Here is a 12,624-nt window from a genome sequence, read left to right on the forward strand (position 1 = left end):
AAAATTTCTGGCATGGTTTGAAAAACGGTTAGAAATTAGAAGAAAAACAAGTCTTTTTTCAAACAAAAGTAGGCTAAAAATAATTTTCCGAAAGAAGTTTTTTGGGTGAATTTTCAGCAGCGATGGAATTGTCTGGGGGATCTTGCACGAAAGGAACTTTCCAAAGAGAAATTTCTGGGGGGGGGGGGGATTTTCCATGGATAGAAAAGGTGAATTTTCTAAAATTATTTGAAAAACGATCAGAAAATTAAATAAAAAAACTAATTTTTCAACTAAAACTAAGGAGCAATATCAAAACTTAAAACGAGCAGAAATTATTCTGTATGTGAGGGCAAATCTCCCTCTTCGATACCTCGCTCTTTACTCTAATTTTTAGTTGTTGTCCCAATTATTTAAAAACAACTGGAACACAAGAACCGTCTAATTAGAGTAAAGAGATTGTTAAAATACAAAAAAAACTTTAGCATGAAGAGCAGGGTATTGAGGAGGGGTTATACCCCTCATATACAGAACAATTTTTGTTCTTTTAAGTTTTAGTGTTGCTCCTTACTTTCAGTTGTAAAAGAATTTTTTTTTATTTATTTAATTTCTTGAACGGCTGAACCAATTCTTACTGGAAAATATTGACATGTTGCTCATTTGAATAGCCAAAAATAGCTAGTAGCTGATTTTTCTTTATCCTGAGCCCGAGGAATTCCAAATCATGGTTTTTGTAATATTCCTTCAGGTAAATGAAGTTTTTCTGTATTTCATTCAAAATTTGGAAAAATATTGTGCAAAATTCTCTTTTTACTATTGAATTGCTTTGTTATTGAATTTTGCCAAACCCTAAAGATAATCAGAGCAAAAAAAAAAAAAAAAAAAAAAAAAAAAAAAAAAAAAAATCGAAATAGATATATCGAATGTCGAAAGTAAAAATATCGATGTCGTTTAATCAACTTATCGCCCAACACTAGTATGAATAGACCTGAAGTGGGTCCAGGGAGTAGAAAATATTTTTATTTTGTTGTCCTTGATACTTTAAGCATATTTAGTGAGTTGGTTGTGTTATTTTTGTAACAAGTCTCATGCATTGAGCTATTTTCGTTTCATTGCTTTTCAGACTTGGTAATTTTAGGAGAAATTCAACTGAATAATATTAAAATTATTAATGCACACAGGAAAAAAAAAATGTTTTTGGTCTAATTTGACCACCAAAAATTTCCCTTTTGGAAGGTAAAACCTTTAGTTTCGGCACTGACGATATTCCTTAACGGAAATTCAAATTCAATTCATTAAATAAACTTCAGTTTATTTATCAGTCAAACTTCAAATTCAGTTTATTAAATGAAAAGTAGACTACCCATTTTACCTTTCGAAATAACATCTTTTTTTCTGGTTTTGAAACCCTTTTGGGAAGCCGTCAAGTTTAAATACATTCATGGCTCATGATTATTGAGTGGCACGTTCCGTTTTTGGCCTCAGAGGATTTACTATTAGAGTAAACCAAGACAAAAAATTGGGACTATATATTAGATATAGTCCCAAAGTCAAAACTTTACCAGTGAACTTAAGAAGACTTTATTCTTATCAATACCTAATTTTCTTTCTATATTACACCTTTTCTTTTAAAGTAATTTACAAATTAGCTCAAATAAGCGACCATAGTTAGGCAATATTTACAACAGGAGTTTAGAATTAAAGGCAACCTTCTATGACGTTCGGGTGTCCTTATCACACAGTTCGTGATAAGGAGCGACCCGGCTCAATAGTAACCGAAACTCTAAAAAACGGAATTTTGATACCAAGAGATATATCAAAAGAATCGCTTATAAAAGAGATTTTATGCTGATTTCAAATATATAAATTATATATATATATATATATATATATATATATATATATATATATATATATATATATATATATATATATATATATATATATATATATATATATATATATATATATATATATATATATATATATATATATATATATATATATATATACATATCATTAAGTTTAGTCTTACCCATCAAAGGCTACGAGCCTGAGAAAATTTTCCTGATTTTTGAAAAAAGGAGGAAACACCCCTTATGGGTCAGGTGATCTTAATGAAAAGCACACCATACGAATCAGCGTATCAGAGAACCCTACTGTATAGGTTTCAAGCTCCTATCTGCAAAAATGTGGAATTCTATATATTTTTTGCCAGAAGAAAGATCACGGATGCGTGTTTTTTTGTTTTTTTTTTCCAGGGGTGATCGTATCGATCCAGTAGTCCTAGAATATGAGGAGAGGGCTAATTCGAACGGAAATTAAAAGTTCTAGTGCCCTTTTTAAGTGACCGAAAAATTGGACGGCAACTAGGCCCCTCCCCCGCCCCTTTTCTTCCCAAAATCGTTGGATCAAAATTTTGAAATGGTAATTTTGTTCATCAGAGTTGAAAGGCCCAATAACTATGCCTTTGGGTACAACATGACTCCCCCCACAACCCCAGCGAAAATGTATTTAATTTATAAAATTTGCCCATTGTTTGCGCACAGTATTTGTTATTGGAATGTATGAATACATTTTCGGGTGGGGGGGGGGGACAAATTTTCTTCTTGGGGTTTGTCCACGGGGGAATTTTCCATTAGGAGGGAAGTTTCCAGGGAGTGAACTTGTCAGGGGAAATTATACACTAGGGGAATTTGCCAGAATTCTTATACAAAATTGATTTTATATGTCTTGCTTTCTCTTTTCCGTCTCAATTTTACGCACGGAGTGGCTACGAGCAATTGTCCGGGGTAAATTTTCACCAGGATTGAATTGTCTGGAGGATATTTCCGTGGGGAGGGGCTTTCTCCGTGGAGGTGGGGCCAGATTTCTTGGCATTATTTAAAAAACGATCCGAAGTTAAATAAATAAATAAATAAAAAAAACAAGTTTCTTCAACTGAAAGAAGGAGCAATATTAAAACTTAAAACGAACAGAAATTATTACTATATAAAGGGAGTTGCCTCCTCTTCAACACCTCGCTCTTTACGCTAAAGCTTGAATTTCGCTCCAATTCTTTAAGAATGACTCCTGAAACACAAGGGCCGTTTATTAGAACAATAAGACCCTTTTTTAAAAGTATTAAAAAACTTTAGCGTCGCCGCTGTTATTTTTGGTCCCACCGCCGCCGGCCTTCCCTTATTGGCACAGTACCGGGGTCTAGAAAAAACCCTTGTTTCGAGAAATGAGGCGCACATCTGCACATTAATGAAAAAAAAAATCACATGTATAACGACAAAATTAACAAAAACTTAAAGAATGTTTCACCCGAATGTCTTTTTGCCGCATCTGCAACACCGCAGTTAGGGCGAAATTGCAGGGTCGTCTTTACAGTGTTAAAAAACAGATCCAGACACATTAAAAAAAAAAAATTTGTTATTTATGACAATTTTTTCTATTCTGGAAATTCTCAAGAAACGTATGAAAATATCCTTGTTTCGAGGAATGAGATGTCCATCTGCACATTAATGAGAAACAAAAATAATGAAATTCGCATGTTTAACGACAAAATTAACAAAACCTTGCATATACCGGGTAAAAAGGAAAAAAATAGTTTAAATTGCAAGCTTTTTCTTCGCTGCTGTTGGAACTACCAGATCTTCATCAGAATCACCATCCAGCTGAGAGCTAGCTTCAACACCACTAGATATGGCTCCATCCACTTCATTTCCTTCACTGACAGTGACTGGCAAAAACCTCGATCTATTATCCGGAGCTGCATTTAATGCACTAATATCTGGCAAGTTTCCCGAGCTGCTAGATTCATGCATTGGTACTGCTCCAGATGATGAGCTTTTAAACATAGGCAAGTCTGGAAGTTGGTGCGATGAAAGCTCTGACCGCTCGTCTCCATGCAAAGCTGAAATCGCAGGTAAGCAAAAACTTATATGTCCACCCCTGGCATCATTACTTGATTTCCTCGATTGCGACGTTTTTTCATTCGACAGGAGAGGACTTCCTGACATACTTCTATTGCTGAAGAGTGCTGTGATTGCTGGTAGTAGAGCTGTAACTGCTCTCGCAGTGGGAGAATCTTCTTGTGAGAGCAGAACTAATGGTCTTAGTGCCTCACCAAGTTTTACAGTGTCAACATCAGGACCTATACCAAGGGCAGCAAAGTCTGGAATGGGAGGGGGACTAGAATTCCCTTCTTGATTGGACGTTGACTGCGTCTCTTGTAACAAAAAGCTAAGAAGTGGAAGCCCAGCGTTCAATTTTGGGATACTAATAGATGGAATCGACAAACGATGAGAACGGCTATATTCTGTATCCATATCGGACTCCTCCTCATCTTCTGATTCTGATGAAGTTTCTAAAAGAAAAAGAAGAAAAAACAATATAACTAGCTGATTGAAGCTAAAGTTAACATCTAGCCAACAATCTACTGAGTAAGCAGAACAAATGAGTTACTAAGAATCTAAAGAGGAAAAAATCACAGAGAGAGATTGGGATGGGGAAGAAGTGTGCGTAGCTATGTTGGCCTCAGGCGGCTTGGTGCTGCAATGAGTTACTAGTAATAGTAGTAACAGTAATATTAGTAATAATAACATGTAATAACAATAATGTTTTATACTGTTAATTAATTAATTATATTTTTATATAATATGTTGGTATATGATTGATTTTATATTATTAATAATAATAATTTAAATAATAATATTATAACGATAATAATAAATAATAATATAATAATATTATGGCATCCTGGGGTATGATCTTAACAGTAAAGTTGAATTTGCTTTGAGATTTGTGGTAGCGATTAGGATGTGCGATTTGTATTAGTTGTTTAATACTAAGTCCCAATCTATACTAAGAATCTCAGAGAGGAAAAAAGTTACTAGTGAAAATCATATGATTTGAAAACTTTTTCTGCTTTTTATTGGCTTAAAAATTTCACACAAAAGAATTCAAGAATTTAGAGAATTCAGCCTGTAAAACAAACAATAGAGAAAATAATACGCATTTTGATTTTAATACACCGTTATCCAGTAAAAATTCCCTTTTTTCACGTCTTCTTGTGTAAGGAATAGAAAACGGCCCTTTGCTTATTTCTAGATGAAAAAATATATATAAGAAAAAAAAAGTCTAATTTTTAGTACAAATAACGCAGAAAAAAAGATACAATCATGGTTTTGATATACCAATTATCTTCATGTAGAGTTATTTTATTTTGTGTTATCTTATGTGCTTCACCATACGTAATATGTACCCCTCCCCACATTAAGGGAGTGGGTAGCGATCTTATGGTTGTGGTAACCGTAGAACAAAATTAAACAGTGAAATTTGAAGGTTACCTGCTAAACACAAATACATCCTCAAATCATATTGGCTATAGACGACATTCGACAAACAACAAAGAATACAAAAAGAAAAATTTTCCACTAAAAATTACCCTCAATTTGTTTTTTTCTTCATTTTTAGTCTTTTTTTCCCATTTGCCAGAAATCACACTCGTTTTGGTTTTATAATTCTCTTTTCAACTAACTGAAAATTACCCTTGATTTTCTTTTTTTTTGTCTTTTTTTCCCATTTGCCGAAAATTACCCTCGTTTTGGTTTCTTAATTATTTTTTCCACCGGGAGAAAATTACCCTCGATTCGTTTTTTTTAATCGTTTTTCTGCTTTTTTTCATTTTGCCGAAAATCACCCTCTTTTTTCCACGGCTTAATTATTTCTTAATTATTTCTCTTTATATTTTATTTATTGGGTCACCCAGACTTTCTGTAATTTTCTATTTTCTACATAGATTTAAATTAAAATATATAGCAGAGAAGCTGAGAATTTTCATAAAAAAATGGGTCATAAAATTAGTAATTAGAAAAAAAACAAACTAAACTCAAGTTTCGAAAATATTCACACGTCCATAATCATCCAAATCCATCCAAACAAAGTCAAATAGAATGGAAACAAACAAAACCACGAGTCGAAAAACGAAAACGGAAAAAATGGAAAAATAATAAAATCAATATTGAAAGTCAAATAGAATGGAAAGAAACAAAAACCACGAGTCGGAAAAACGGAAACGGAAAAAATGGAAAAATAATAAAATCAAAATTGAAAGTCAAATAGAATGGAAAGAAACAAAAACCACGAGTCGGAAAAACGGAAACGGAAAAAATGGAAAAATAATAAAATCAAAATTGAATGAGGAATGTATGGTGTAGACCCACTGAATAACACGAACTAAATAGGGAAATACCTTCAATATCGCAAATTAGCGCATGTTTGTTTAGGTTTTCATTGAAGCTCTCAATAAGTTGCCAAATCTCGTCATAAATAAGCTTCATCTCAGGTCGTCTTTTCGGATCATCATTCGCACATCGTAATCCAAGATCGATCAACTGCCGAAAAATACGCAATTCATGCTCAGTCGGCGTCGGAATTCTGGCGTCAATAATCTCATCGATGGATCCCTTTCGAAAATGATACTTAACCCAATCACCCTAAAAAATGATAATAAGCAAACAAAATAGTGCAAAATAAAATAGTTGATTGGAGATAGTGGGCATCCGTGAACAAGTGCTAAATTGAGAGAGGAATTTGGGACAATATTTGGGGGCGCCCACCCGCCCAGAGTCTCGGGTAAGTGACCCAAAAATTTGAAAAATCTTTGAAAACTGAAAATTTCTCAGAATGTTGGACTGAGTTTAGGAAACGAATAGGTACTATTTGAAAGATAAAGATGGCTTTAAACGATTGTTTGCTTATTATTTCAAGCAAATTAATGGTCCATTATCAATTCTAAATTCTTAGTCAACCTTCTTAAGACCACAGGTGGGCGTGCCTTGTTTATCTCTTATTACAGGCAATCTAACTGTCCTATGTCAATTTTAAATTCTTGGTCAACATGCCTGAGAATCTAGACAGGCATGCCTTTCCAAATACTAACAAAAATAAGTATGTGTTCAATTAGAGAGTCATGTTTACTCCTGCCATTTACCCGTGCCACAGCCATTTAAACATAGGCCTCTCAATTACTTGGACTATCTGTTTTGGCTTTTCTCTTTCTACAATTAGCCATGTCTTGATGCAACCTACTGCAAAATACTTGATAACTTCAACTCAAAATCAAAGGATGCCTAGAGTCTCAGGCAAGTGACCCTAAACTTGAAAAAGTTGAAATTTGCTCAGATTGATGGACTGAGCTGAGGCAATAAATAGATACTATTGGGAAAGTGATTGGAGACTTGAATAAAATTCAATTTGGTTTTATAGACAAAATAAGTAGATATTTTAAAATTATAATCCCTTACTAAATATTCTTCGTTTCTATGAAATAAGGAAAATTTAAATGAACAATTAAATAAATAAAAAAAAGGACACCCGCCACTGGTGTATCATACTGTCAATATAATCTACAGTTATTGACGTTAACAGAGTTGATAAACACGTGGTCATTTAATTTGTTTTATATAAGTGTAGATTTATAAATGGAATATTGTCTTGCTTGGATGATATACTTTATTTATAAATAAATAATGTATAGGAATAAACCAAAAGTACTTGGAATGAAAAAAAAAGATTCGCTTAAAAACTGTCATTCCGGAAACATCAATATTTCCTGAAACTTTTAAGGATATTCACTTTTACAAAACTTGTATTAAGACCTTTCAATAGAATATACATCAAATAGTGCTATTTTGAGCGGTTTCTATGCGTCTTTTCTTGAATTCTCTTTTCAGTTTGTCTTTTTATAATATATTATGATAAAAATATATTAATTTTAGTGAATACACATGCTGGCGGTGTATATGTTTTCTTCGCCTTATTCAATGTTTGACCTTTGAAGGTGATCAAAGTACTGGACAGACATAGGGCTTTTAAAAGTAAAAACGGTCTTATTTGTTCAATGCGGGCGTATTTTACGCACGCTTTCGAAATAGGATTTCTTTCTATGTTAATGCTTATTTTGAACATTTTTTAGGCTGACTTTTCAGTTTGACCGATTTCCTCAGTATTTTGGAACATTTCCAATATAAGACGTTTGGAGTTACACTACAAAAAGGCTGGAGACGCTTTTCAAGCTAAAACAGTCGTACTTATTCCATAGGGGTGTATTCTACGCCAACTTTCGAACTAGGATTTCTTTCTAAGTTACCATTCATCTCTAGCGTTTTTAGGTTGACTTTTCAATTAAGGAGGTTTTAGATTCATGGATTTAATTACTAGCTCACTTAATATGCAGCATGATGACTTGGTTAAGAAAACTGTTTTTTTTGTTGGATATCCATGTTTTAGAAGTTTAAAATAATTTGGAAGAATACGCCACCTTTTCTGTGAAAAAGCAAGCTTATCTTCCGGACAAGTACGCTCTCAAAGCATGGGAAGAAAATGCTACGTTTGTCTAGCACTTAAGGTTTTAAACATGTTGGTATCTCAGCAGTGACAGAAAACTTTATATCTCGTGGGTAGTACCTGTGGCCGTGAATTCTAGCATTGGGATTCGACCATCATTGGGTTGTAAATACAATCGATATTTCAAACCTAGCTCAGTAATGTCGTTAGTTATTTCCCCAAAATAAGCTTGTAGTTTTACAAGTTAATTTCACAATTCATGTTATTACTTTGTAATCTGAAAGTCTAGTTTAAAATGAGTATATGGAAACACAAAGTTTAAATAATTTTAGAAATAAAAAGATAAATCTAACTTACAAGAAATCGCTGAGCAGGCCGCTTAATTTTATCTGCGGCTCTTTCACCAGTAGCCAGCTCAAACAATACCTAGAATTAGACATGCAATCAACAAAAATTGAGGAAATATAGAAAATTTCATAGATATATACGCGGACACACCCAAAAAACCAGTCGGGGGAGGGGGAGGTAAGTAGCATGACCTTCTTTTAATTTTCCAGAGAATTCTCAAGCAGAAGAAGTATAAAGCCATGACCATTACGTAAATGTTCATCTTAAAGAAGTAGATCTGATAACTTCGATTTTCTCTTATGTTAATAATAATAACACTAATTTACTTTTACCCACTATGAAAAACTGTAAAAAAAAAATAACGGACAAGAAAAAAAAAGATCAAATTACAAGAATGGTAGCGAAAATAAAGACCAACGAGAAAAGAAAACTAAAACAATAAATCACGACTTTCGTCAAAAGTCAAATAAAAGCTTAAATTCAGCAAAATCTAACTTATCTTTGGTATTTCATGTACATTTTGTATTACAGGAGGGTTAAAAAAGATTTAGACTATAGCCCCCCAAAATAATCCTAGACGCGATCATGCAGGCAGTACTGATTGATGACGTCCGAGAAACCATTAAAAATCATCACATGGGCTTCACTCAAGCTCAACATACTATAAGATGCACTGTTGCTTTTGCTTTTAATCTGGCGAGAAATATTTAGAATTTTTCTATGTGTTTCCTAATGTCCTTGAGTTCAACATATTCCTCAGTGCGATTTAGCATGAACTCAGGACAAAATTGGCATCAAAGAGTTATATGAACACGAAGCTTACCCTTCATGCCCCCAAAGAGAGGGTAGACACTCCCTATAAGTTCGGAGAAATCTCAACTATTTATTACTTCTTCAGAGGAAAATCCAAAAACTGGAAAAATGACATTGAACTTAGCCTACACAGAAATGAAAGAGCAAATTTGCAGATTTAGGTCAGGGGAGAAAAAGAGGCTGAATGAACTTTGGCCTCTTGTGTACGTAACTGAACCATACCGTTATGAATTTTAATAGTAGCATTTTAAAGAGGGCTACCACATAAGAATTTGAAGTTATTCCTTACCCTATGCTAAGGGGGCATGGGATCATAAAATAATAATATTATTTCCTTATTTAACGGCCCAAACACATTTACAAAAAAAAAAACATTATGAAACATCGTTTTACAATACGTAAGTTGATACTGACAAAAGTGACATTCACAAAAAAGAAGCATAAAGAACTTACAATTCCAAAAGAGTAGACGTCTAATTTCGTAGATCTTCTGCCTCCTTTCAAGAACTCGGGTGGTAAGTAAGGTCGAGTGCCCTGAATTCGTGACGCAAGCATACTTGAAACGCCCTTGTCTGGTCCCTCTCGAGCTAATCCAAAATCTCCTATTTTTGGCTCATAGTTTTCATCAAGAAGAATGTTGCCACTAGGGAGAGGAATATAATTAGAAAAGTTCAAAAAGACTACTGGAAAGATTTCTGAAAATGTTTCTAAATCTATGAATGTATATGGCAACAACAGATGCTACAAAGAAAAGCTCAAAGAGAAAATAAACGATTTATATAGTGGTTAGACAAAAAGATAACCATTTTTCTTTTTTTCAAATTTTTTTTTAGCCTTTTCTTCGATGTTTACTTTTTAATTCCCTTAAGTTGTAGGTTTTTTGTGTGTATTTAAAAATTTGTTTTCTTTTTGTGTATTTAGCGTATCTTTATGCTTTTGTGTTTTTTGTGTGATTGAAAAATTAGCTCTTATGTTTTTTTTGGGTGTATTTACAAACTTGTTTTCTTTTTTTTTATTTGCCGTATCTTTATGCTTTTGTATTTTTTAGTGTTTATTTACAAATTTACTTTTAAGTTTTTTGTGCATATTTATAAATTTGTTTTCTTTTTATGTATTTACCGTATCTTTATGTTTATGTGTTTTTAGTGTGTATTTACAAACTTACTTTTAAGTTTTTTGTGTATATTTATAAATTTGTTTTATTTTTATGTATTTACCGTATCTTAATGTTTTTGTATTTTTTAGTGTGTATTTACAAATTTGCTCTTAGGTTTTTTGAGTGTATTTACAAATTTGTTTCCTTTTTCTGTATTTTCCGTATCTTTATGATTTTCTGTTTTTTTTTTGTGTCATTTCACAGCTGTGCCTCTCACAGACGTATGGAAGTCTGTAAAATAACGTATTTTGGCCTTTACAGTATTTTGAGTCTTTGCACAAGAGGCTTGAGAAGAACAAGTGTCTGTGAAAATACCAAAGTAAATAATGCGTTCTCTCCAACGCACTGAAGCAGCACAGCTGTGTCATTTGTAAACAGAATATTTACTGACGTAAAGGCGTTATTAGCAGCTAAACAGAGGGGTTAATAAGGGGCACCACTTCACAAGAAGGTAGGGGTGTAATACAAGGATATCTTTTAAATTTTAGTGAAGATGCGAAAATAAAGATATTTTTAAAATTCAGGGGTGACATTTTTTCAAATGAATGTAAAAAAACAAAATATTTTCCAAAATTTAGACGGTGGGGGGGGGGGGAATGAACCTTGCCAAGCCCTGATGATAATATATTAAGTTCAAAAGATACTATTAATGCGACCTTCAAAAAGTGTTTTTGTTTCATTAACGTCCTACCCTAGTGCTAGAAACATTTGTTACCCTGTCCCACACCAAAGTAGTTTTGATTTGGTCAAGGAAAATATATTGGGTTTCAGACTCGCAATTATGTGATTGGCTTAAAAAATATATCATTAAAGTATGACTAACCTGTTGAATTAAAGCAATCTTTTTAATATGAAAGAATAAGACAGTAATCTCTGTTTTTCTCTTCGGTTCTGTTATAGGTTAAATATATTGGGTTTCAGACTCACATGCAATTATTTGATTGGCTTAAAAAATATATCATTAAAGTATGACTAACCTGTTGAATTAAAGCAAACTTTTTAATATGAAATGACAGTAATCTATCTTTTTCTCTTCGGTTCTGTTATAGGTTAAGGTATATTTTTCTCCACTGTTTTTTGTAAGCATTTGCTTTTTGACTTGGACATCAAATCAGCACATAAAAAAAAAAAAAAAAAAAAACGCATCTAAGTTTTAGTGAATTGTCTTTGAGCGATTGTTACAAAACTGTTGATTTTGACTTCATAAAATCAATGAGGAAATAGCAGCCCCCTTCCCCCATACAGGATATTTTCTGCTCTTTTTAAGTTCCTCCTTACTTTAAGCTTAAGGAAACTTTTTTTTTGTATGTAATTAGGTTTAAGATTGATAAAATGTTCAAAACTTTGTTAGGGGTAATCACATTCTTCTTGTTGCTTAATACTTAAATGTAATTTTGCAAGTTAAATTGGCAATTTTATTATACAATAATGTAGCGTGTTAAAAATGAGGCTTACGAAGAAGAAAAATAGAGTAGAAAAGCGTATTTTATTAATATATTATACGATATTATACAATACATAAAAGAAATTGAAAAAAAAAAAAAAAAAACTTCAACAAACGAAGCAAAGCATTGATTTAAAATAGGCTTAATAACATAAATGAATAAACTCATAACATCTACCTTAAAAATCTAAATTTTTGCCTTTAAATTTTTAAAAGTCGAGATTGAATTTTCTGTTTAAGACTGAATAGGACCAGGTTTGCTCAAATAGCATTTCTGACGCGTGCTATGAAATCTATTAATAGCGGGTAACATTCTTTAAGACCATGAAAACCGAAAATAAACCTTTTAATACACAAATAATAATAAGAGTACATATATTTCGGCTTCACATCCAGAAGCCTTTATCCACGGGGGAAAAAACAAATAAAAAACCTAACTTAAACAAAACATAACAAAAACAAAGAAAACACACAAACACTATAAAAAACAACAAAAAGGAAAACGCAAGGAAACTAACATTTAAGCAAATTCCGAATTTTATCATTA

General features: G+C 32.6%; 1 protein-coding gene across 1 annotated transcript in view; it reads right to left on the reverse strand.

Moving 5' to 3' along the window:
• Nucleotides 1–3,500: 3,500 nt before the first annotated feature.
• LOC148944222 (serine/threonine-protein kinase pelle-like) overlaps nt 3,501–12,624 on the reverse strand; it is a 79,912-nt gene continuing 70,788 nt past the window's right edge. The window contains exons 10-13 of the mRNA XM_089100737.1: nt 9,931–10,120; nt 8,674–8,742; nt 6,221–6,464; nt 3,501–4,333 (exon numbers count right to left, since the gene is read on the reverse strand). Coding sequence (XP_088956863.1) covers nt 3,576–4,333; nt 6,221–6,464; nt 8,674–8,742; nt 9,931–10,120 — 1,261 coding nt within the window. The 3' untranslated portion in view covers nt 3,501–3,575. The remainder of the gene's footprint in view (nt 4,334–6,220; nt 6,465–8,673; nt 8,743–9,930; nt 10,121–12,624) is intronic.

This window comes from Artemia sp. Qi Xiang Cuo, chromosome 14 (genome assembly GCF_049724085.1).
Source record: "Artemia sp. Qi Xiang Cuo chromosome 14, ASM4972408v1, whole genome shotgun sequence".
In the NCBI taxonomy this organism is placed as follows: Eukaryota; Metazoa; Arthropoda; class Branchiopoda; order Anostraca; family Artemiidae; genus Artemia; species Artemia sp. Qi Xiang Cuo.